This window comes from Anguilla rostrata, chromosome 1 (genome assembly GCF_018555375.3).
Source record: "Anguilla rostrata isolate EN2019 chromosome 1, ASM1855537v3, whole genome shotgun sequence".
Lineage (NCBI taxonomy): Eukaryota > Metazoa > Chordata > Actinopteri > Anguilliformes > Anguillidae > Anguilla > Anguilla rostrata.
Genome location: NC_057933.1, coordinates 22317240 through 22344428, shown reverse-complemented (window position 1 = coordinate 22344428; position 27189 = coordinate 22317240). Strand labels below are relative to the sequence as shown.

At 41.4% G+C, this 27189-nt stretch overlaps 1 protein-coding gene across 5 annotated transcripts in view; it reads right to left on the bottom strand.

The window, feature by feature from the left end:
• LOC135252213 (neuronal PAS domain-containing protein 3) overlaps positions 1–17011 on the bottom strand; it is a 300620-nt gene extending 283609 nt beyond the window's left edge. For 2 of the 5 annotated variants that reach the window (XM_064330040.1, XM_064330056.1), the window contains exon 1: positions 15482–17011. In XM_064330040.1, the coding sequence (XP_064186110.1) occupies positions 15482–15636 (155 nt within the window). In that variant the 5' untranslated portion in view covers positions 15637–17011. Of the gene's footprint in view, positions 1–12193; positions 13536–15481 lie in introns of those variants that run through there. The other 3 variants (XM_064330047.1, XM_064330076.1, XM_064330066.1) reach the window with 3 other exon arrangements.
• Positions 17012–27189: the final 10178 nt, after the last annotated feature.

The window sequence follows — 27189 nt, the reverse complement described above, 5'->3', positions numbered from 1 at the left end:
GCAGGAATATCCTGCGTGCTAACGTGGCCTCTGAGGACGCGTGTGGCTATCTAGCAAAATATCACCCGCGCTTTAACTCCCCAAATATCTTTTTATAGCTATACCTTCAAATGCTCTTCAAGCCAGCCTGGGAAAGGGTATCTCCCCTTCAAGCAACCCTGGGAAGGGTATTTGCCCATTTAATAATCATTGAGCTTGTGCCCCTGACTGACTGAAGCTTAAAATAAATTAGAATTGTTTTTCTAAAAGTCTCTTAGTAATTAAAAGTAAATTGAGCAGTGGGAATGCGTTCATCTGGACACACTAAACAGCCACTGACACCAGACTGCTCTCAGCATGCTGATTGGTGGATGCTTGGTGTGTTCAACCAATCACTTTCACTGGGTAAATTTTCTCCCTCAGAGAGCAACCATGGTCTCTGTTCTTCTTCCCTCCAATGTTCTTCTTTTCCCTCCATCAGTATCGATGACAACAGAAATCAATGGAGTCCCTGGTTTTGCTAAGCAAGCTAGAGGCCATTTTCCTGGTAAGTACTATGGCTGTGTGGGTCCTGGGTTTTCTCCTCAATTAAACAGTTTGTTAGCAGAAACCAAATCAAGATCGCTCTCTTTGCCTTCCTTAATTCAGTGTAGTGTGGATTCCGCACTCTACATCACCCAGCATCCCGTCCTGACAGCTTGTATTGGTGGCTGTTTTGTTAGTGCCTTAAAATTAACACCTTTTCACCGACTGGAAGCTGTCCAGGTTTCCCGTTATCTCTTGAAACAGATACCTCTATAAATCTTGAAATTCCTTTTCACAGCCCGAGCGAGAATTGCTGAGTCAGGGTTAGATTATATGAGTCGTCTGTACTGTCTGTACTTTGTACGCTATATACACAATAGCATTTCATTTGTGAAAAGGGGCAGGCTTTTAAAAAAATTCTCTCTTTTGGCAGAATAACGCCGCTAGTCCTATTAGTCACCTTTTAATCTTCGGTGAAGAGCAGAATTGGAGATGTGGGATACGGCAGGAGGTTTAAACCGCAGAGGTTTCGGTTCGGCGCTGTCTGGAACTTCATTTCCTCTGAAGGAGACAGCCCAAAGCCCTGGTTTACCGTGGTCCCCTCAGTGGTTCGCCCGCCTTTATTAAATGCACGCCACTTTTAAAGAACGCTAATTAAAGCTCTCAGAAAAAAAAAAACTCAGATCTGCAAATTCCCCAATCTGTACACACTGCCTGTATAGCCCGGCTTGATAAGGAAAGAGCGGCGGATTGTTTTCCCCCATTTGACAGCGCATATCTTAAGTATCATGGCACAGAACCACTATTTAGAAAGGGATTCAAGGATTGAATATAGCCTGATAGACTTTCACTCTTCCATAAATTTCTGCACCTCAGCATTTTCAAATCCGGTTAATGCTTATATAGCAATAATGTATTTTTTTTTTCTATTTGAAAGTCTTTAGGATGTATTTAAATGAGAGATTTAGTTAATGAGTTTGGGCAAAGTGTGGAACAGTCTTTTAAGCATTATCATTCTCATTAATTTTCAGAATTACCCACTGTGTTGTGATAGCTGTCATGGACTTCAGACTTCAATTAACTACATACTATATATATGTGTGTGTGTGAGAGAGAGAGAGAGAGAGAGAGTGTGTGTGTGTGTGTGTGGGGGGGGTGCATGAGAGAGAGAGAAAGAGAGAAAGAAAGAGAGAGAATGTTTGTTTTTAACTGTCCACAATTTGAAGACTCTACATTTTATTTTGAAAACTTTGCAATTTACATTTTAAGCTTTCATTCTTTACGAGGGAAAGCTAAGCCTCAGATAAATATGCAAATGCACGTGAACAGCCAATATAAGCCAGTGCAAAATGAAGAATGGGATTTTTCCCCCAATCCAGCCATTCAACTCGAAGGCAACAATGCAATTTGACTTTCAGTAATGTGCGCATAAAAAAAGCAGGGAACAGCTGGCGAAGGGGCTACTTAAGCACAGAGCGGGAATCCGTGCAGGCCATGCAAACATTTAATCAGCCCCTCTGTGTTTTACTATATCTACCTGTCTGCATATGTCTCGCAATCTCCAGGGTGTAATATCGCCAGCTTCTGAAATGGATTCGTATGCGTTTAGATCACATTCCCACTTCCCAACATCCCCACACCCAACCCCCCCCCCCCGCAAACTCCCTCTTAAGAGTTAACAAGCTGCAGGAGGAAGGCCCAGCCAGTGTCCGGTGAAAGCTGGCTGAGGGAATCGGACGGACCGGGAAATTTGCAAACATCAGTCATCATCCCCATGGGTAGATTGATATTAACGCCGTTCCGTTGAAAATCTAAGAATCTGACATGGGCGAACCACACGAAACAACAAAAAAGCGTTGATAATTTCACGACGCAGACAAAGTTTGAACCAATCGTTTTCTTTGAACTTATTTTCTTTTAGTTTCCCTCGTGTTGTTGTTTGTTTTTTTTCTTTTAAATCTCCGAACAACCTCCCCCCCCACCTTTTGTTTTTATTATTTCGTTCTCAAGTGTCGGCCGATCAGACCCGCGAGTATTTCATTACGGGTTTATCTGTCCGGAGGCCCGTGAGCCACTAACAATTAACCCTCCCTTCACAGTGATTGATATAGGCTTTGCTTTCAATTTGTTCCACTACACAGATCATGAAATTCTGAATGCGCCCATCCTTATTGACCTACACTTTCAGACACAGGGCTACAATGAGATGAAAGCAATTATTAAAAAGGGAAGCGAGCAGCGCGGCCATGAAACAAAAAAAAATAAAAATAAATAAATAAATAAAAACCTTTTCCGTGACCTTCTAGCAAATTCTCAACAGTTTCAAGTTCGCTCGGAGGAAAAGAGGGAAAAGTTGTCTTCGACGCGCCGCGGCTGAGAGTTCCACTGGGCGCTTTCCCGCTCGGCGCCGTTTCGAATCTCGTCAAATAACTGACGCGCAGCGCGGTCGCTGTGGGGAATTCTGATCATTCGAACGCGATGTAAATAAGTCAATCCATAAAAATTCCATGCAAACAAGCAGCTCGCGTATCGACACGGTGAAAAAGGGTGCCTGTGGAAAGGACGCCCGTCTTGACACCTGATTGAATTTTTAAGGGTGTGGGGGGGGGGGGGGGGATCCAGTCAAATCACATCTGCATACCAAACTCCCCTGTGTCACTCTGCCAATGATGTATGACCTTTTCTCTTCCATTAATCTTCCATACAGATCGCTCTTTTAAAAATCACTTTTTTTTTTTTTAATACCCAGAATCCCCGCAACCTTTCATGCCAAAGTAAAACCTAACCTAGCGCATCCCGGGATTGCAGAAAACGGCTCCTGAGTGGCTGGCAAATGCTCTCAATCATTTCGGCACAACAAGCATGTCCTTCAGTCCTACCTCTGCAGAGCAGATGTGACTGACTAAAATTCAAAGTTGGAATTATTATGCATTAGTCCGGATGCCTTTGAAAGTGTTCCAGGAGCGCAGGGCGCCGACACCTAATTAGTGGAGGCGGCCATTTGCCTATTTCACCGACAGATGTCCTTACGTACAGTAATTTGAACAGATCACAGTTTACATTTTTGCATTCTCACGCGAGCTAAACGCACCGAATAAGCGAGCGACGGCGACGCCACGCCAGCCAGTCAGACGCGTGGGCTTCTGGGCGCGAGCCCGGCTCGTGACGAAACGCGACGCTGTCGAACGGCCAAACAGGATTTTCCCTCCGCCCACGCTCACCTCAGCGTAGGGACGGAGATACGATCCTCCTCACAATACCGGCCTTCGGGTTAGCGCAGGATGGCTATCGCCCCCACTGTGTGATCTATGAAGCCCATCACCCACCGCTACAGTCCGCTACTACCCTAGCCTATAGCTCGGAGAAGAGACACCTGCATAAGCGTTTTAGCGTTCTGGATTCAGCTGTGGCTGAAGAGGGGGAGCCCTTCAGATGGTAGCATTCCATAGTCACTGACCAACACTGAACGACTCCTGCAGTTTCAGCACTCCACCGTTAGAAGGTCAATAAGATAGCCTGCTCTTAAGGCTGACATTCTGAGCATTAGTTACGTCTCTGATTAACCATGTGGTCAGAGAGCTCAAATGTGAGCTCATAGCTGGCATAAGCCTTAAAGCAGCTAAAAGCTCAATTCTCGTGACAAATGCCAGCATGTTCACAACAGCCTGTTCAAACTGTATGGAATAGGACGAGCAAAAAGAAAGACATTTTTGCTTTCGGTTTTACCAGAAAGGCAAATTACTCATCTTACCTTTTGGCACATGCAGAGTTTAAATATCCACAGTGGGAGCTAGACCGAGGGAAGTCTTTAGTAAGGGCAATAGCTTTCTACTGGAAAAACACTGAACGACTTGAGTAAGCTAAGTAGAACATATGTTTTATCTGATACTAAGTACGCAAACATAACATCTCACACAGTCGGCATTACGAGAGCAGACATTTCCACAAAAATCAACTGTTCTGTTTTCTATACCCTTTGTATACTGTCGACTGTCGACTACTTTGTTAAAGAAATTTGATCCCTCAGTTTTCCTTGACAGGTTAAGCCAGAAGATGGTTGAGTGGTCGAAAGTTGTTCAGCAAAAGGAAATGCAAAATGGAAACAAACAAGAAGCCTGCCAACTGTCTGGTACATGGCCGGTGGTTCTAGTTCCGCCTGACTCAGACACAGATAGTGGGGAAAGTGGCTAAAAATTAAGCTCAGCCATCTCAGTTTGCAGCTGCAGAAACGTGTGAGTTCATTTGAACCAAGTCACACTGCAAGAAAAATGACTATAGCGAAAATCTAGCGATGATTTAACTATTAAATTTTTCGATAACTGAGCCATTTAAATTATAAATGAAATGAATAATTCAAGTCAATTGAATATGAAATACAGCACATGACTGCTAACTAACCCCCATTGCTCCACAAATGCTGCTCCACGTAGCCATAACTACAGCAATATATTTTATAGCCCAGCATCTAACTGCTGTCTCGTGAACACAATGAAGTTTTATTAAAACTGCCAAATGATGTATATAAATGTATTTAAAATTCAGATTCTACATTAAGTTAAAAGGGACCACCACCACTTTGTGCCAAAATGTAGTACTTCAAACTAAATCAGCAGTTGTGTGTAATAAATTTAACCTAATTAAGAATTTAAATTCATTAAAACTACATCAAGCGCCATAATGCATTAAAAATAAGAAATCAGCATGAGTCAGTAGAGGGGATGTCCACCACAAAGCAGTAGTCGCTATGTGCAACCTAGGTACAATGGATGGAAGAGCTAATGCATTCACTTTACCTTCAAAGTTGAAAGACAGGCCTAGATGACAATTGGATATCTATGGAGTTAATTAAAGTTGGTAGTCGTACAAAATAAGTGTCGAATTATCACGGGAAAAAGATTAATAATGTGGAAAATGCGAAAATGTTTAACAACAGTAAATGAATGAAATAGAATGAAGCCATTTCACGTTCCTGGAAACACACGCATTTTGCCATGAAACGTTTTTGGGGAGAGCGTAATTGTTGGCCTTAATTTTTGGACTTCCTGAACGAGGCCCGAGCAGACACTGGGCACGACTCAAATTTGGTGACTCAACCCTCGGCCCGCGCGGGAGGCTCGCGGCGGTAAAACTAAACACCCGCGAGCTTTTTCTTTCCTCGGTTCATTTTTTTCGTATAATAATCCCCCTGAAACGTGGCGCTGCATATCCCCGGCTCTTCCTCGGGCCGCGCGCTTGACCGCTGGGCCGCCGCCGCGGCCGCCGGCCCGGCGCGGACGCCGCTCCTCCAGACCGGAGGGGAAGTCAATCAGCGCTCCGTAGGAACGCTCTGCTTGCCGCTGTCTGTCGACTCCGTCGGCCGCGTTCGGTAGAGACATCTGGTAAAGGTCACTCTTTCCCTTTGTGAGCGGTGCACCCCCCACACTCTCCCCAGCACCCCCCCTCCACCCCCTCCACACACACACACACACACACTGAAACAAACATCACTCCCCCCACCCAGAAATAAGGGGCTGGTGGCCAGGCGTACGGTATGAATACGCGAGGAGCAAACGCATGCAGATGCAGCGCTGACAAGATAATCCATGCAAATTTATCTATGACAAATTTGGTTGGATTAGCAAATTACATTTACGAAGAGCAACAGAAATGTGCGGGGTGGAGGAGGGGGGGGGGAGGGGGGTGAAGGTTGTGATTATAATCACTGAAAAAAAAGTGTTCTGAATGAATTCTGGCATTTCCCACTTTGCACATGGCAGACTGGAACTGCTCTAGAAAAACAAAGTAGACACTCTTTGTAACTACTGTATATATTTTTACAGTAACATCGAGATTTTTTCCCCCTCATTAAACCAAAGGGATACCATGCTCTTGACAAGTTCTAATACACAGTATGTATCGAAATTATTTGTGCAAAGGAGAGGAACACTATTTATTTTGTGCAAAAATCTTAGTTCTGTCAATTCTGAGAGGATACAATATAACCGATTTGACTGGATGCATTTCATAGTTTTTAAAGGTTACATTAAAAAGCTGACATTCACATATGGAGGCCAGCTGAGGCGACAGAGCTCAAAAATCATTTCAGCATGAGCAGCTTATTTCTGTGCACGCATTTGAATATCATGAGCGCTGTGTTTACATTTCTGAATGCATTAATGATAACGTGTTCATTTTCTCAATATATAGTTAAGAGATAAATCGACAGAATCGACAGAAACTGGAATCAATTTCTGTAACAACTCCTAAAGAAATAGAGCCTCAAACAATCCCTTCATTAAACAACTGTACTGAATACATTTTTGATCATTCTGAATCGTTTTTGACCGTCTAAAATGACACTATCAGAAATGAGCACATATTAATCGAGAACAAAAAGGGGAATTCATGTCAGGACAACCTACACAAACAATTTAGCATTAAGTACTTCAGGTACTCTACAGGTATATACAAATGGGAAGAAAACTGATCCTACATACTGCGACAGAACAGGCCTCATAAAAGTCCGCCAGCCTTTTCTTTTCTCCTTAATTTGACACGAATTGGCCCGACTTCAATTTTGGACTGGGCTTGGAAGGGAAAGAGGGAAAAGTCTTGTGGGAGAAAAGTCCGATTCGTTAATAAGTAGTTCCGTCTTCACACGGAGAAGAAAGGAGCCCGCGGAATATATGGCTGCAGCTTGCTGGCCGGAGCGCCGGCTCCTACAGTACCCCCTTTAAAACCGGCCCGCATTCCCGACGGCATGGGAAACGCACAGCACAATACCCCCAGATAAAGCCCCGAACAGGGGGCTTCTTTAGATGACATCATGCCCAGAGAATGCTTTATAATAAATAATTAGAGAGCTAAGAGTGCTTCGGGTTGGGTTGGGGTTTTGGGGGGTTTGGGGGGGTTTGGGGGTTTTCTCCATTTCCCGCGTCACATGACATTCCCTTAAGGGACTGACAGGCGGGGTACGCTCGCATATTGACCCCGCAAATCCTTTAATTTGGCGGTCCGTACACATGAGTCACCCGGAGGTGGCCACGGGGGCCACCGTCGATCCGGTTTCATTTTTACCGTCCCGTACCGACTAAATGTCAGCTCGAGGGACAACCCCCACCCCCCACCTCCCCACCCGTGTCATTCACCGGGGCCGCTGGGCTCGTTGTCGCCGTCTGTAGTCCTGAGCGGGGCGGCGGGAGACGGCTGTGACTCGCGGCCGACCGAAACCAGCCGACGTCCAAACGCCACGGCGACGGGAACGAGCTCTCCTGCCCGAGACCCAAACGCTGACGGACAGCCGCCGATCCGGCCCGGGGAGGAGAGGCGGAGGGTGAACGGGGTGAAGGAACACTGGAGGAGGAGGAGGAGGAGGAGGAGGAGATCGGGGAGGCGAGGGGAGACGGGGTACAGAGGGACAGAGAGCCACGGAGGAGGGGAGGAGGGGGTGATAATGGATGGTTAAGGTAAGGAGCAGCAGAAGCTGGAGGCAGGGAAAATGGAGTAGGCACACGACGGTAGATCAAGGGGGGGTGGAGGGCATACCTTTCGCCGGGAGAAGGAAAAGAGAACGATGCACCTAACCAAAGCAGCAGATGGGAATCAGCGGGAAGAACATCTGTCTTTTGTACGAGACATTAAACGAAGGTTTTGTTTCCTCCGTGGACATTAAAAGATCTTATGCAGTCTTCTGGAGAGTAAAAAGAAGCGTTCGGACACAACCCCCCACCCCCACACCCACCCCACCCCTTGTGCTTTTCATGGCGACGTAAACAGCAAACCGTGCGACAAACCAAAAGCCGAACCGTGGATGCCCGGTCAGATCCATCAAGAAGCGCTTGTAGGAAAACAATCCACGCAGAGACTCCACAGAGCAGGGATGACCGCGCTAGTGGATGAGCATCTGAGCAAACAAACGCTAAAGCTCAGACCCTAAAGGGGCTCAAGGACGGACTTCTGGAAAGCTGCGCGGTCAGCAGGGCTACGGCCATTTCCTGCTTTTCTGGGGGGGAGCAGGGGCACTGCACACACCGTACAGAATGAGGGTGGCCACAAGCATTCTCCATTATACATATATATGTATGTGTGTGTGTGTGTATCTGTGTGTGTGTGTGTGCGTGCGTGTGTGTAACATATATATATATACACACACACACACACACAAATACACACACAAATAAAACAGATACATTTTTACAAATTTTGTAGATTCAGGTAAATGTTTCTCGGGGTGTGTTGCCAGAGGCAAACAGACAGTCGTTGACTAATGCCGGAGTTAGTAAAGGCACAGCTAACAAATGCACTAATGTGACTGATGTAATATTCCTGTATTCATCTAGTAAATATTGGGCGGTCTCATTCACGAGTCGCGCGCAGGGATTCTGCGGTTAGACGGAGGAGATCGCGGGACCGCGTCCCCCGCCGCGCGCAGGTACCTTCAGCGCGAGCATCCTTCCGGTCGTCGTCAGAGGATGACACAAACGGCAGCCGCGTGTCAGAACCGAAAACACGCGTGCAAGCCGAAGACACAGACGCGAGCGCGCGAGCATGCGGACGGACGAGGGGTGTGTGTGTGTGTGTGTGTGGGGGGTGTGGTCCTCTGTTTGATGGAGTAGTGCGGCCATTATGAAGCCTGCAATAAAACACAACAACTTAAACATCTCCGGAGATAAGCCGGGCTTTAATGCGGCACGCCCGACGGCTGCGCTATTATCTTTGCGGGATGCATCTCCTTTATGTCTCGCTCTCCGGGCTGACCTTCACAATAACACAGCCGAGTGGCGGAATGGGGGCAGAGCCGCTGTAATCACCGAACCACTTACATTCCAGCACTGCCGTACGCGGGTTTAAAAAAAAAAAAAAAAAACCCACAAAAAAAAAAACCCACACGCGCGCGCAAAAAAAAAAATCCCATCAGAAATCCGACTAATTGGAGTAAATACATGAATTATTTAATAGCCGATAAGCCCCGATTGATAGGTAGCGCCGCGCGTCCTCTAAATCGCGTTTTAAACATAATACGGCGTATCTGGCGTTCCATCACTCTGGAAATGACAAAGCAAGGCTGCGCCGTGGAGGGGGGATATCTTTTTAATAAGACCTATTATAAAGGTTGGCCATACAACTATAAGATCTAATATCCTTTCCCGTGGCTCTGTGATACCGCGCATTACTGTTCTTGCTGACGGTCTGTTGCCTTGGAAATATTTCATTATTTCTGGTTTTTTTTTTTTCCCCCCCTCCTCCACATTCGTAGACCCTTGGCCTCACGATATGAAGGCCACTCTGTTTCATATTTTTCGATTACCATTTTAGCCATCTCTGAAATACTCATAGAAACGGAGAGGGTTTAGACAATGAACAGGACCATTAATCTCTTCTGTTTCATCCCTGTACTGCAATGCAATCCGCTCCGCACAAACTCCACGGGCGCAGTCCTCACCAAACCTTCGCGCACTTTCACACTTTGGGAAAAAAAAATACACACGGAACACTACGGAAGCTTTGCTGCAGAAAACAGAACGTCGTTTCGTACGTTCGAGGCGCATTTCGATGTCGGCTAGATCACACAGAACGTTTGAGGCAATCTGGTCAAACAAGGCTATGCACGCATCAAGCATCGTAGGTATAATACCTTGAAATTATTCATCGCTTTCCTATCAACAAGTCTCAGAACATATTCAGTAATATATATTTTTTCCACCAAGGGTCGTTAAGCAATTGTAACCATGGTGGAAAATTACAGCCTGCCCACTGATGTTTTGGGAAACATGGTTTTAAGTGTCCTGCAGCCATAATGTACGGGAAGGGGGGAAAAAGGGATGTTCGTCGCCTGTACACTTCAGCATTAAAATCACACGCTCAAGTGTGAAACATGCACATTATGTACTGCTCAGTAGCTGCATTACTGCAAGGAAAAGATGTAATATCAGAAAATACAATTTGAGCTGCAGCTGCAACAAGCACTTGACAACCTCAGCTCCCCCCCCCCTCTCCTTCCGAAGGTTAAAGTGCAGCTTTAAAGAAAAGCACGCTTACTCGGAATCATGTTTTATACTGACACGCACGCAACCCCTGCAGTCCCACGTATAGCTCACTCTTAATGCCGTTCTATAAATCCTCCAAACTAATAAAAGAAGGAAATGGGACTGTTTAGCACTTTTGTTTGCCCTGAGGGGAGAAAACAGTTCCCGAAACACAAAGCCAACTTTGCGGCAACTGTACGCCGCGTGAACCCGGGCCAGCTTCATTCCCCTCTCTGCCATCCTTCCTCCTGCTAAGTTACTTTCCAGCAGACCCGCATTAGTCAGATACAACCTTTAGGACAGCGGCAGCCGCGCCCGCAAACACGGAGATGCTATTAAGGCGCATTAAATTAAATATATCCTCTACACCTTCAATCAGAATTTCAGACCAAGTGTTATTTAGTTCAACTCTCGAGCGGAGGCGAATAACAAATCACAGAGTCAGATTTACCTCCACCGAATGCCAATAGGAGACAGGTGATAAAGAAAGCACTCATGCAAAGGCTATGAAGTTTCCCCTCGAAATTAATTCCATCTTCAAGATTCCTATCTCTGAGATATACCCAGAATGGCACACAAATATGCTCCTGCCAGAGAGATTACTGAAGACTGACTTAGCATAAACATTCACTGCTGCGGCAATGGTTAGCGTGCTGGGTTTAAAAAAAAAATTTTAAAAAAAGAAAAAAGAAAAACCTGAAGTAGCAGTCCTTTATTCAGAACAGACCCTTCTCAGGTTTAATTATGATCCTTTACAATGCCTGTATTGCATAGACAATAAGAAAAAGGACACTGCGTTAATAAAACTTCTGCAGACAGCAGGTGTTCTCAGAATGTCAGCCGTGCTAAAAGGTAACGTGGCTGGAGGAGGTTGTAATCTCCAGACACCTCAAGATCAGAAAAAAACAAACTTGAAAATAAGAGCAAATTTCCACAGTTCCATATAACAGAATTTTCTTTAATGAAATTGGTTTCAAACGAAGTGTACCAACATGAACACACAAAAAAAACTTAGGCCTATTTATTTTAGCAACATATGCCTTTCAATTATCTTTTCATTATTTCAAGGGCATATTACAGCTATTTGTTCCAACAACAATATCCACAGCCACACACCCTATAACATTCTTATATATCTCACAGATGTACGAGAAGTCTACCTTCAAATTAAGTGTAGCACACAGAAATTAAAACTCAGACATTAAACAGCTCAGGATATAAACGCTATCATTTTTTTCTCCAGGTACCAAAACATCTCATTATTGTGAGAAAGCATCTATGATTGAAACCATGGGACAATTCAACAAATAATGTCATAATTGCAACAAGCTTAAAAATGCTAATCAAATATTTACTGTACCACATATACACACACCGAGAGGAGCAAGACTCATTCAAACTAGAGCCACTGGCATTTTTCTCTGAATCATTTCACACTACTTCAGACATCAAAAACACATTATGTACAAAGACAAGCATTACAAAACACACTATAATTATGTTAATGGGAAAGCAAACATTTCAAGATGCTTTTGTCAGCTCAATGTAATAAAAATAAATAAATAAAAACATTACAAGTATTTGCAATAGTAAAATTAAGAAAATAGTCAGTGATGACATCCCATAATCACACACTGGGAAGTGTAATCGATTACGAATATTAGTGAGAAAAAAAACAACATTACCTTAGGTTTGGCTTCTCGGCCATAACGATATCAGAGAGATCCATGCGCTACATAGAAAGTTCCAAAACAGCTGGTTACAGGTTTTATGCTAATCACCCCCCGAAGCTTCTGAAGTCCCGCTGCAAAGCGCAGAACTACCTAGTATGGCCTAGCTGCACTTGTGAGCTATGCAGAAGTGTACCGCAGAAATAATGTCTATCCGATATACGTACGAAATCACAGGCCTTCAGCAGCCACTAACACATTACATATAAATACAATGCGAAAGTCACTATATTACAGGGCACCTGTGTTTAACTGAGCTAGTCAATACTCCCCGTGTGCCCTCGATTCCGTAATACGGATGTATCCACACGCTATACCTGTTACCCTAGCGTTAAGGTCCCAAAATCTCAGCCGCACTCCTACCGACAGGGCAACACGGAAACTTCTGACGCTCAAAGTAGCAATCTCTAGCCCAAAAAATGCATACCCGCTACCGTACTGCAACGATGTTTTGTTAGCAAATGAATAATCCGATCTTTACCGTTCTCTTCTTGAAGGGTCTTGTTGAATGCTAGGCTTGGTGGGCGCCATCTTCCTGCTATTATTTTATTTCTTACTTTTTTTCTTCAGATTTATTTTGACATACAGTCGAACGGACCGACAGCGATGCAATCTGCAGACTAGGAGTATTTAAACAAAGCCATAACGGTTTTGTGGTCCAGTCTTGCCTCTGGCTCCATGCATTGACGTTCATGTGCGTGAGGAGAGGAGAAAAATACCCCGAGACCGGGCTCCAAAGGCATGCCAAGAAAAGTGAGAGGAAACCGGGGTACGCTGCTCAAATCCGGCTGCTCTCTTAACACAGTGTTCTTCGGTCGAGACAGTGGAAGAATCAAAATCTAAACTGGAACATCATATCATTGCATTTTCCCGCAGGAGCCCTTCGTCTCCGTTGCTCTGGAAAGCCTTTTTCTGTGCCTGTTTTTCTGTGCATTTTCTGGCTTTTCCTGGCTCGCTGCATGTGAAAAAGGACACATCTTCTCTCCTACCGGCGCAACAACGCCACTCAGTTGTAGTTGGAGACAGTTTTTATTTTCTCCGTATACAGGGTACAAGGCAGAAAAGTTCCCCCGTTTTTATCATAAACGACAATGCGCAAATATTTAATTGTTTGGTAAAAAAAGAGTTTAAAAAAAATATTAGAATACATATCATTTTAAAACGGGCTTAACCAGTTAATATCCATAAAATAAGGTTTGGAGAAATTCCATGATAGCAAATCTACCCGTTATAAACGCAATTGTCTTCACCCTGAAGCAATCGGAAATAAATGCCTGCATCCAGATATCTGTATTTTCTAGCTAGATTTGCCAACTGGTGTCAAAGATGTGGATTTACAACCCTGTTGTTAAAAGAAGCAAGCACGATGTATATGTGTTTTTGTTCGGAAGAGTTCATAGTTATTGGACTTTCTCATTTCGAGTAACAAAGCATTATATCTGTGGCGACATTAGCTATACTGTATAGAGTTAATCATTCATATTTGTAAATGCGCAATAACAAAAAATTATAATTACACATAATGGCAATGAGCTATGCTTTGTACTGGGTTTCAGTTCAATGTCCTTGAAAAAAAAACTTTTTTCACTCGTACATTTTCTAGGACAAAAACGCCAAACCATAAATGCCCTTCACCTGGTCACATTATTGCTTACTATATAGGTAGCCTAGGCTATATTTTTACGATACCGCGTTGTCGTTACATTCCGGTACCCTGTAGCTATACTGCGTTGTCTAAAACAGAAAGGCACTGTTGATCAAACTTAATATGTAATTTATTTCACTGAAAGAATCGTGTGCCGGAAAAGGGAAGGCGAGGGAAGCTTTTTGTTTATGACCCGTCAAGGTCACAAACCGTTAGGTGCTGATTCAAACATATATTCTTTTCATGTAATCAAATTGAACAATATTGTTGACTGCCAGTGTCAGATAAATATTGTTGATACACTGTATAACTAAAAAGGCAAAAGCCCAATTAGAAATATTAATTTATAATAGTTAAATCATTATACAATAATTAGTGTTGAAATGTTTTGTTTTTAAAATTGCAAATAGTTGTGCGAGGCTCACCGCGCTGATCAAGAAATATTTTCAAATATCTTGTGTGAAAGCTTTTGCAATGAGATTTCATACTTTTAACGTGGACATTAACTGAATAAAAATGTATCTTCTAAAACGCACTGATGCGTTTTTATTAGAAAAACTATCAAGCCATAGATGCGTGGCTTCTGTTGTATTGGTATGCTGAAATGAACAGGTCAAAACAAACAATATATAAGGTCAGTGGAGAAAATAAGTTTCACGTAAAACAGTGTTCTGTAAGCTAATTATATTCTAGCAGTAACTGGCATGTAGGCTATATTGTATGGTTGCGATCTAGTTTGTGTAATATGACCTGGCCTTAAACACAACACTGAAAAAACATCTTGTCTGTTGAGATGAAATATCCACCTTGTGTGTTTTTGTCTCATGTGAACAATGGCTTAAAAGCTCCTTCGGCTACATATATTTGTTCATGTTGCATTAACAAGAATTTTTCAATGTTCTGTCTCTGGATTATTCCACATTTTGGTTGCAGTCCATATACGCAACGCAGTATATGAGCATTGATATTTGTCAACACAGTATATGGGTATTTGATATTTTAACAAGTGATTAATGCTGGCAGTGGTCATTTATAAACGACCCCGAACTGAGAATATTTCATTTAGATACCAGATCATGGAAAATGGCATGTAGCGACTAGAGTAGATTTTATCAATTCGTTTTAGACTAAATCTTGAGAAACTTTGTTATAAAATGATTAACCATAATGTTTCATAGCTTCAGGTTGCTAACCAATCAATCGTTGTCTTCAATACCACAACTCTAATTATTTTCTCTGATAAGTACTGATGCTCTGGACCTCTGGTAGACAATGTATATTTGACCAATAAACTAAACACGTGCTTGCTTTTGACATCTAAGAAATGAGTTGTCTGTGCCTCCCTGGCACAAGTGCATCAAAATTCGGGTAAACACTCAATGCTTCATCCATAATTTACAAAAGTGATTTTACGCGTGTTAGTCTTTGTCCGTGGTAATTAAGTACAAAAACTGATCAGATTTATTCTGACAACAAGGTATCGCTGGACTAACTCTTCAGATATTTACAATGTGTGTAATTGTTGTATACTGTGCCACGTTGGCAAAAAATAAGCAGATATCAAAAAAGAAAACTCGTTTTTACAGTAATGTACATACCTTTGTTGATACGAGGTGATCCCCTGGACGTTTTGCGGGTTACCATTTGTGGTGCCGGGGACTCTCCCCACGGCGGGACCCGCTGGCATTCCCCCGGCTCCTCCACCTGCGGCAGCCGTCACCTGAACGCTGAAATCCGGGAAGATCCTGATCATCCCCGCTCAAAGAAACTGAACACGAACTGAGTCTGTGTGGATATTTACAAGAATAACAGCCTTCCCTCCAGCCGAACAAGTCACACCACAATCCCATTAGTGATGGTTACCAGCTCTTCAGCCATTCTACGTCTTGATTTCGGTATAAGCAAAAGGACTAGGCTACTGAAGCTTTAAGGAGGCTGGCAATGACATTGACGCCGGGTGTCTGAAATAATGAATACAGTCAATAGAGTTGCGTCCTCTAAATACCTATGTGCATGGGAGATTCTTCTTCGTTTGCCCCTACAAGTAAAATATGAACTATAAACTTAGTGCGAAAATGTTTGTGCAAAGTTACTGTCTGGGTGCCTCGTTTGGAGCAAAAACATGTAAAAACGAAATACCCTGACGGATGGCTTTAAATATTAATTTAACTATTTTAACTTAGATACGACTTTCAAGTTTTACACGTGTAGCCAAATGCGTAGAACAATAATACAATTATGTTACGAGTGTGAGAAAGTGCGGCAGCGTTATTGCTAAATGTTCAGCTCTTCCGAAAACACGCTCACCATAAGTGGCACTGTGAAACCGGTGACAGCCGAAACTGTTACAGCTAATTTGGGGTAACTTTTGAAAGTTGTCTAGCTACGCTTTAAAATAGCGAGATGTACACATTGTCATCGTTTGTTCAAATCAACTAATCGCAAATCAATTTACTTAGAGGACTGTGTAATGTAAACTACCTTATAAACTGTCTTCCAAAGTCTCGGAGAAAGTTTACTCTGTAAAAACTGAGCAAAAGTGCATTAAAGGCTCATCGTCTCCACCCGACTTTCCTCCTCAGTTCCAAGTGCATCGTTTTGTTTAAGATCTTAATACGGAATAATGCAGGTTAAATGTCGTTAAAGACCCAGTTGTTACATTTTAATATCATCCTCAATCCATCACGATTACTGTAAATTAGTGAACGTTTTTTTAAACTAATGAACTGAAAACGAAGTTTTCCGCCAAACTCCTAGACTACTTTCACACTGCAGTTAGCTTGATCACTGCTGAAAATTAAATAAATTCCACGCCAGGTACGTCTTAATAAGGATGTCGACATATGATGTAATGTGCAACGGCGCATTCAAGAAAATAGTCCAAAATATCGCTGACGCATTAATTTTGTCTTTTAGCTAAGGTGTTCCTAGATGTTCTTATTCCCAGCTCATGGGTTCCGCTTGGCTGCTCTGTGTGGTGATGCTTGTATGTGCAGTCTCCAGAATTGTTTCTCTAAAGATGCTGTGTGCAAGTGTGCAGCGGTGCATTTGTAAATAAGAGGCTGTTGCTGTGTGAATTCTCCCAGAGAAAGTGTTGTTACGAGCTGTGATGTGCAGCAATGCCATTCCTCGTGAGTGTGAGGAGATGAACTTGGCCGCAGCTGCTGCTGATTAACTGCCTCGCGCTGGTGATCCCGGAGCGCGCGCAGCCCATTCCCAGCCAATCAAAGAGAATGACAGGAGCGCGCGTGAGCTGTAGCATCAGTAACCCCTTGAAGCCCGGGAGAATCTTGGGGATAATGGATTCCATCGAAGCTAGTGCATATAACGCGTATAAAAACGGATTTGTTTGCTGCTACTTGCGCAGTAAGGGCACCAGATAAAGTAACACAATCCTTTGCTTCGTATCAAGAACGGTTCATATGATTTTTATTTTGTAGGTAAAAAATAATATAGAGTTTTTTAGATATCTGGTAATAGAAAGTCACAGACCATACACAGTAAAATGTTCACTGTTAAATCAACTCCTACGCAGTACATACGGTCCTAATTGGACCCAGAGTTCAATTAACACTGGAAAATTTACTGTGTAGCCACATTATTCTTTCATGCGTTCAATTGAGAAGACAAACACATGTTCTGTTTATATCTAGATAAATTGTATTATAATTTTTCTTTTTTTTTTGAATATGTATTTCTTGATGGCAAAGAATATTGACAGAATGTCCAGGGAAGCTGAACAGGTCATGTTTCATGAACAGGATAATATTTTCAAACACACTTACACCTCATCCCCAACAGACACAGATCAGTTCCATTCAGTCAGATGCATCAAGCAAATCAGCAACAAATGGATAATCAAGTTGCACTTATATAAATGGGATACATGTAACACATCAATATAATTTGACACGCTGCAGAATTTGTTGCTGAGATTAGCTGAAAAATTGTGATCCCTCTTTCTAGGGTCATGGTTTCACATGATGGGTTTTAATTGTAATAATCTCTGGAGTGGCCTACTGAACTCACACACATGCAAAACATGTCCACTGGTTTATGTGCATCAGGATTATGGATGGACAAGTAGTTCTGGTGTAATGGGGAGTGTCACAGAATGGGTTGCTGGGAGGTGGAGTTCAGTGTTGTCAATCACACCTGTATTAATGAATGATGCTTACTTCCTGTCATACCTTTCATCACCATGGGTGGGCTGGAATGAGCTACTGATGCACAGGTGTGTATCTGGCCCTTGGAAAGAGCTGCCCAATCACAAGTCTGCAAAGTTCGCCCAGGTGACTAATACAGCCCATTCAGCAGATGAGATAATTGAAGATGTAATCTGCAGAAAAGAGACTTTGTGAGATCTGAACTTCACTTCCCATCAGCTCCTCTTAAATATTTTGTGATATGTTCAATGCAACTCTGTGAGACTGGCAGCAGACCTCTGCAGGGTGAATTAAGCACAGGAACTCACATGAAATTAGATCTCATATTATGTAACGTATCATTTATCAAATTTATTTCAAAAGAGATCACCAATATTTCTAGAAGTATTTATACTGACATTCAACGTTGAAATTCAAATTTAGGAATTGCTGCTTTCTTCTTCATTTGAATTTGCATAAGTAGTGTCAAATAACAAGAATGTCTGGAAATAACAAGTAGAATAAGGTATACTATGGAATTTGATCCTTCTGAGTACATGGAATGTAAATATGTTGGAACCATGAACAATAATTCTGAACAATATGACTAGGGTATTCTATCTTTTCATAGCTGTAGATGTACATAAAATAGAATATGAATTTTAAAATATAGTTGTCAATGCAAGCAATGTATGATAGTTAAACAATAACAAAAGGGTGCTTTTACCAGTCAGAGGCATTTGTGGTCTTTGTGTAGGATATTTTTTACTTATAACTGATGCCTCTCTTGTTTGTGAGCTGCAGTGATAAATGACTACATAATATATGTAACTAAATAATAGTGTAGAAAATTGCTCTTGAATTTTAATTCAAAGTTCCACGACTAATTTTTGCGTAATTTTTCTGAAACAAGCTGGAAAAATGGTCCTAACTAGAAAAAATATATACAATGAGCTCCATAATGTTTGGGACAAAGACATATTTTTTCTTGATTTGTAATCAAACAATTGTTAAAGTGGTTAAAGTGCACATTCTCAGAATTTATTAAAGTGTATTTTTGTACATTTAGATCTCACCATATAGAAATTGCATCATTTTTTATTCGCAATCCCCCCATTTCAGGGCACCATAATGTTTGGGACAAATGGCTTCACAGGTGTGTCTGATTAGTCAGGTGTGTTCAATTGCTTCCTTAGTGGAGGCATAAGATAGATGTCAATATCGAATCTTTATTCTAGGCTTTTGATTGCCTTTGTAGTTTATCAACTTGAGAGACATGGTTGAGTGCCAATGAAAGTCAAGGAAGCCATTATGAGGAGGCAGATGTGGATGTGCCAGTGACTATCGTCTGCCGAAGACTTCACTAACAGAACTACAGACGATACAAACCACTATTTAGCTTCAAAAACCGGATGGTGAGGTTATAGTTTGCTAAGAAGTACAGTACCTAAAAGAGCCTGCCAAGTTCTGGAAAAGGTCTTGTGGACAGATGACACTAAGATTGCCTTGTATCAGAGTAATGACAAGAGCAAAGTGTGGAGGCCAAAATGAATTGCCCCTGATCCAAAGCAACCCCCACCCTCCTCATCTGTGAAACATGGTGGTGGGGGTCTGATGGTTTGGACATATATGGAGCATTGATGTTGTTGTTGCAGAGCATCACCAGAGAAGATACTCAGCACCTGGTTATGTCTATAGGTTGCAGACTTCAAGCAGTCATTGCATGCAAAGGATATACAACAAAGTACTAAATATAATGACTTTCATTTACATAACATTAATATGTCCCAAATATTATAATATAATATAATAATACTACAGGCATTTTTTTAGCAGACATTATTGTGACATGTAATATGTTATGGTGCCATGAAATGGGGGTATGTATAAAAAGTGATGTAATTGCTACACGGTGAAACCAAAGTGTATAAATAAACAGAAACAAAACACAACTTAAACAAAAACTGAGAATGTGCACTTCAACCACATGTGAATTTTTTACTTGCAAGTCTAAAACTATGGAGTACAGTGCTAAATCAAGCAAAAAATGTGTCTTTGACCCAACCGTTATGGAGCTCATTGTATATGCAGGATTCCCTTATTAAAGCATTTATGAAGAGCCTCTTTTGTTACTCCACAACTTGTTGTTCTACATTTCAAACAAGAGTATTTCCTGTGAGTTCCCCCAGATAAACTGTTTGCTTTTAATGAATAAGCTCCCTTTCTCTAATTTAATAATTCCACAGCATTGTACAAGCGGAATCTCAATGAGGCACTCTGTCTCCTTACAGCTGTGTGTGAAGTTGTGCCCAACTATAAATTCTTGATTCCTTGCATTAGGGAACAGGACTCTGGTATCTGGAGATGAATAAACGCATTGTTCTACTCATCCAGCTCTGGCAATGCACTGGGCGCTGAACTTCTGAAAGCAGTATCCAAGAACTGTGGCTGTGAATATGCGAGAAATCTGAGCTGTTGAAACTGCGGCAAAACACACTTTCACTGTTGACTTTAGCATAGAGGTAGCTGAAGTCTATTCAGCAGAACATGTTGATATGGGTATTTGTGCTTGTTTCCTTCTATTTTCACTGCTCTGGTACTGTTACAGTAGGCCTACATACATTTGTATCCATCCTGCTTGTATAACATTAGATTGTTACAGTATTAAACCATGAATAAAACTGCAATAGTGAAAGATGGGTAACAATTTTGTATGACAAAACTGGAGCTAGAATAGATTTTTCATGTATTCTATCCAAGTCGTATTAAACTATATGGAAAATATACTGTACTTTTATATCAACATTATCACATTTATCATTAGGTTGGGAAGAGTGTTCTGCCACTGGTATACATTCATATGTATTAAAAAGTAACATTTTGTAAATCACTCTTTCATTCAGTTCATAACTATCACATAGTGACATAATGCATTCCGCATGATCATGGTCTCGCTAATTTCGTTTTTCATGAATGGATAACTTTCAGGATTCAAACCAACAGCACAGCTAAGGGAAATTAAAGAAACACATTATTAAGGCATCCACTTCCTCTTTCACGTGGACTGAAATTTTCCCTCAGAAAATACCCAATGAGGATGATTAAACACCAATAAAGAGAAGCATGGCTCTTCACCTGAGACTTTAAATGCGATATTTCTTTAAACATCCCTAATAAAATTGCTCTAATGGCGAGGCTTAGAAAATAGGACTACTTCTGCTGTATTTGCCCCGTAATGAAATCAAATAAATTGCACTGGAAGGTTTAAACTGGCAGTGCAGGCCCTAACACAATTAGCTTAACAGTTTCTGCGCTTTACCTGTTCTGTTATCTGGAGGGGTCTGTATTGCATTTATTTGTCTGCGGCTCTTTCCTAAAGTACATGAGACAGATCGAGGGTAGCGGGGAGAGCGGGCCTCCCATGTGACGTTTCGGGCCCAGAGGCACCCCGTCTCCACTACAACAAAACTGATAATCAATGCCGCACGCTCAGCCGGGACCAGAAACTTTACTTTCCGAGCAGACTTGTGTTAATAAGGTTTCTACAACTTAATAGGAGACAGCAAGGGAGGCATGGGGCTTAATTCGGTGACAGAACAGGCTGCATAATCTATCCGAGAGGATTCAGCTTCTCGACGGCAGCGGGCTGTGTTCTTTTTGTGAGCCGGACCGATGCTCATTGTCAAAGAAGCCGCGCGGCGAGCTGTAGGGCGACGTCCCCCTTTTCTTTTTCGGTGAATTTTCCCGCTGACCCCGACGCACCTCGATGCGTGAGGCGGCTGCCAGATAAACGCGGTTTCGAGCGCCAGCAGCCCCCCCCCGCTCCTCAGGCCTTGGGTCGACCGCCTGGGTTTACGTGAAGCCGGGAACACGGCGCTTGGCAACAGCGCCGGCCGCGTCCCAGGTCAGCCCCGCCATTCAGGGGAGGCCCCCCTCAGCTCAGCGGCGCCCTGCCCCGTGGGTATCCGCCACCAGTTCCCAAATCCTTCACGTTTCTTTCCTTCATCGCTACTTATTTAAGGTCAACTACTTTTCTCAGATGCCCGTTCACAGAGACTACCCTGCAGGAGAAAGTTGAGGACAGGTATCTGAGAATTTCCGAGTTTCAACCGCGTCCTTTGTCACAGTGCTGTTGCGCTACGCTCTCCCACCACTGGAAATTAACTGTGGACCTTCCAGATGGCAAGTCTGTGATTCCAGAGGTCATCGCTGCCACCCAAATCAAATGTGGATAATTGGAGCTGCTACTCAGAATTACAATTTCATTTCTCTTTTTAGCGCATGAAAGATACCTGTCTTATGCAAAATCCAGCCACTTAAAACTCGCTCTGTCCTTTGTCGAGGAGGTGAAATTACAATTGTGGAAGCGGTCAAAATCCTGATTGGGCTTTCAACTATTCTCTGACATGTACCTTAATGCAGAGCTCCCCAAAGTCTCTCATGGGGAGCCCCTGTGTGTGCTGGTTCTCTTTTCAACCCAAAAGGCAATTCCCCAAGTGTAATAAGCTGTTAATTGATCTCTAGTTTGAATTTGCCATTTATAATGACCTGTCTGCTAATGCCACACACACACACACACACAAGTATGTGTGCATGGGTGTCTGTGTGTGTTATAATTAAATCAGTATATCAGTCAAATCATATAACTAATCATATATCATGTATTGTTCCCATATAACTAATGTGGTGCTCTCTGACATGTCCTTGAGATGCGGATAGTATCTGCAAGATTGTTCGACTGACTGATGAATCTCATTGATTATTTTACAGGCAGTTGAAGTTTAGGAGGTCTGAACTCTGGAACTGTGGACACATGCTAATCGAAGGTAAACAGTTACTTGTGGAAGATGAAGACAAAAACAAATGTTGGACGTGCATCCTGTTAAAAACTAGTTTCCAAAATACAATAAGCACTTAGATCCATCTTTTCTGTTACCATGCTTAATTAAGCACTTGGCTGGAAAGAAATGAGAACACATGGAGGCAACCCAGGATTCGGCGATGCTGCTAATGGATTAGCCAACGCGGATAGAAAAGACAGATTGCCATTGGGCAGTTTGACATTGTCTCATGCCTTACTGCACCTTTCTCTGCCAGCTCATTTGTGATGTAAAATATACACTGTAATGGCTTGTAAAGATATCGCAATACATGCCAGTAAACCATTCTCGAATATATAGATGGTCACCAATCTGCATAACCTCATACGCGAAATACAGTTAGCATGTTGGGTCAGATTCTGTATTGAGTGAATTGACATGTTGCCTGATGTATTTTCTGAAGAGATTGTTTCCAGGGAAATGGATGAATTATGTGCTTACATTTCATTTTGTTTATTATTTTTATTTGGTTGTTGTTTTTGTACTACACCGTGCCATGTTGTATTTTATATGGTGCGTTAAAAATAGTGTGCGATCTCAATGGGAGTCACCTGGATATATGAAAGATAAATAAAATAAATAATTCATCAGAAAACTGTAACAATTATCTAATCAGGACTGAACTACTCCATCCTCAATAGTGCACTTGGTCTGGTATTTTTGATCTGCTGGTTGCAATCACTTTACTCCAAGCAATATGTTGTCTTGAGCAAAAATGGTCAGACTCAAAAGATTCATCATTTTTCATGCGTGTGAATAGCAAAGGGATTAGATGGGACTATTACAGTCTACTTGAAACTGTGATCTGTAATCTGTGCACGAGAAAAAAGCAATAACACCGAAAAAGTGATACTGCTCGTGGTGATTGCCGTTCATTATTCTTGCTAAAAAAAAAAAAACTAAAAAAAACCCCGAACTTAACAAAAACAAGCACATTATATAAATCTGAGCTCTGAAAATTCTAAACATATTTTGCATATTGCACATACAAAATACAAAATTCTAAGTCTCCCTCACACCTCTCTAAATGCAAATCTTGCTCTTAGATACAGCATTCAAAAGTTAAAGTCCTTGTAGCTAAACACTTCAGCCCAATCAATTTTGTTTGCAGCTACTTCCCATAACTGTACTTTTCGTATTGTGAAGATGGGAATGACTCTTCTAATAATTCTATATGCATTTCTTCTGAAATATGTGAGAGGAATGAAATTCAGGAAGAAGCAATGATTCCATGCAAGGCATTTCTTAAATTAAAAAGAAGAGAGGCACATTGAAAGAAACTTTATATCAATGATCTGCATGTAATCGTGGGTTCAGCATCTCTTTCCGCCACCAGTTCAGGAGGTAGATGTTGGACCTGCTTCTCCCATCTTTAAAATACAGTGACGGGGTTAATTACATTAAACCCAAAAGCTGTATATTCAGTTAGAGCAAGAAGAAGCTCAGGAATCCAAGAGTGCTAACTGTTCATTATTTTTCTCTGACAAGGGTCTCCTGTACACACAGCTTTGGCTAAATGGTATTTAGCCACATATTCTCCACTTGACAGGTTACTGCATTTCTGGTTCAAATGTTGCCATACAAAGCATAATTCAATGTGACACAAATGTGTATTACACATTCTGCAGCAGAATAAAAGAAAATACAATATTATTTTCCATGTTTCGTGATGTAAAAAATGACAACTAAATTTGGAATACGCTTCTGATATATTTAACATGTATAGGAAATGGATATTAATTTTTGAAACATGCCTTTAGCTTAAACATGTCAAATTTGGCTGTTTTGGCGTAAAATATGATCCACAGAGACTTTGTCTATTGTTGTAGAGCACGCATGGAATTACATACTACTTAGACACAGCCTGACAGGTATTTGTCATTTGTAGCAACATAATGAGGTACTATTATTTGAAATGAGCACTGTAGATCACAGATTCAAGTATGCGAGATTAAATTATTTTAAATAACACCTTTCACTGCTGATGGTAGCATGCAAAACACATGGGTGTGGCTCTTTACTTGTTGTTACTGAAATTTCTCTTTAGTTTACAGATTTAAATAAGAACACATATTTTGGGAGATGTTAATTCATTTTTGATTTGCTACCATGAGTGAGGAACATACTCATCTTTCTAAAAATAGATCAGCTAATTGGCAGATCCACATCTTGTTAATTTGTACTCATATGGCAATGTTTTAGAGACCAGGCACTGTTTATAAAGTTTTTCAACAGAACAGAACACATTTGTATTGAAGTCACTGCCATCCAAGCTTATTCTAATTCTTACAGCATGACAGCATTGTTAAAATACATTAGTAATTATAGCTCCTTCTGAATTTTTGTAATAATGTTATAATATATTAATATATTAATTTAATTTGTCCAAACATATCCAATTAATTGTCTTTTTGTCCTTTTAAATTCTCGCTTTTAGTGAGTCACATACAACAGGTTGTGATTCAGAGGACCTAGCAGGGAAACACGCGCACATTATACTCGCGAGCTGTAATGAATTTTGAAATATTGCTTTCATGTGTTTGCAGAAGATATGTGGCTTGAAGAAAAATGATAAATTAACTGCTGAAAGGAATTAGAGACGGGGCATTCAGGAAAACTTTCAATATGGAAATGAATGATTGGAGGGACCAAGCGAAAATGACATCATCATTTTTATTTATTCTTGATGATAAGCTCCACATGCCCTTTCGTACTCCTGTGTGATTTCATATCAAATTGTTTCTTAATGTGGTTTGACGACAACTGAAATCCAATCACCTAAACCTCAAATTACTCGAATGGTCTCAGCTTATTCGCGAGTGCTGTAATGAGGCCACTACCCCTGTCATTCCCCAGGTCTTTTTCACTACAAAATGCAAGCTTCTGCATTCAGCAATCAAAAAACACCACCCATTGCGCTGGGCCCATCTCCAACTTTGGCTATCTGACAGGGTAGCATGACATTACTCTTCACTCGTCCCCTCACTCTTACCATTCGTACAGAGTGTTAGGAGGTCAGCAGCCATTCTTTACCACCGCAGACTTCCTGGACTGTGGCTACATCGCTTTTATGACCGGGAGCATTCTCTTCTGGACACCTGTTATGTAGGTGTACATCTCGGGTCTGTGTTTGGTTACATCATGGTACATCATGGTGGTACAGAGCTGCGTGGTTTCCTGTGTTTTCCCTTGAAAAAATGGAATAAAACCTCATCAGGCATTTTACTCAGTGAATTATTAGGCACTGGTAAGCCTCAAAGATATCTGGTGATTATCTCTGCTTGAAATTATTTGACGAAAAGTTTGTATACGTCTAAACTTACTCAGTAGTGAATTTCCTTGTCCTTCTCCTTGCTATGCTTTACATGTTATTTGAACAAACGAAAGTATCAGTGGAATTTATCTGTGAGTATATCTGTTCCAAGCCATTTTACCCCTGTTAATTAATTGGAAACCTCATAATTCATGTAAAACATTTGAAAGCCAACAATATAGATATATTCATTACTATCAAAATAAATGATACCTGGTATTAAACTGCTGTGACTATACATTTAAACTTCACACTGCTTGATAAGACATAAAATACAGGCACCTTTGCACAAATAAGGGTGCTCATCTTGCTTATTGCATTCTTCCCTTTTTGTCTGGCATTTTAAAATTAAAAACACCTTAATTGTTTACTTGAAATTCAGAGGCTTCCCACATGGTTGCAACAAGAAATTATTGTATTGACCACTAGAAAAGCACAGCAGGTAAGCAACATATAATTATATATATATATATATATATATATATATATATATATATATATATATATATATATACAGTATAACCTATATTTCACCGTAAATCTTGCAAGTACACCAATAGCTGATTAAAAAAATCTCCATCCTAATACTGTACATAGGACATGTCATGTCAGTTATGTTAAGGAGATAAAAATAGCCAGTATTTAGACCAAAAATAAATAAACTCTAGTTCACCAGGGAGCACTATGTACACTTATTTATGTTATGATATTAAACGTGACAGATTACTACAATATATGTCCATGAGAACTTAATTTACTTCATTAAATTATTTAAAATGACAGAAGCCGCACTATTTGTGTGATCTGGTTACTGAGACTAGTGTTTAGAGGGTCCCCGTATGAAAAAATATGTATTAAGAAAAAGAAAACCCCTGGTGATCAATAACATTTATCATCTTGGAAGATACTTTATGTTCTCTGTTATTTTATGGCTTGCTAAATAAAAATATTAGCATGTACATGGCACA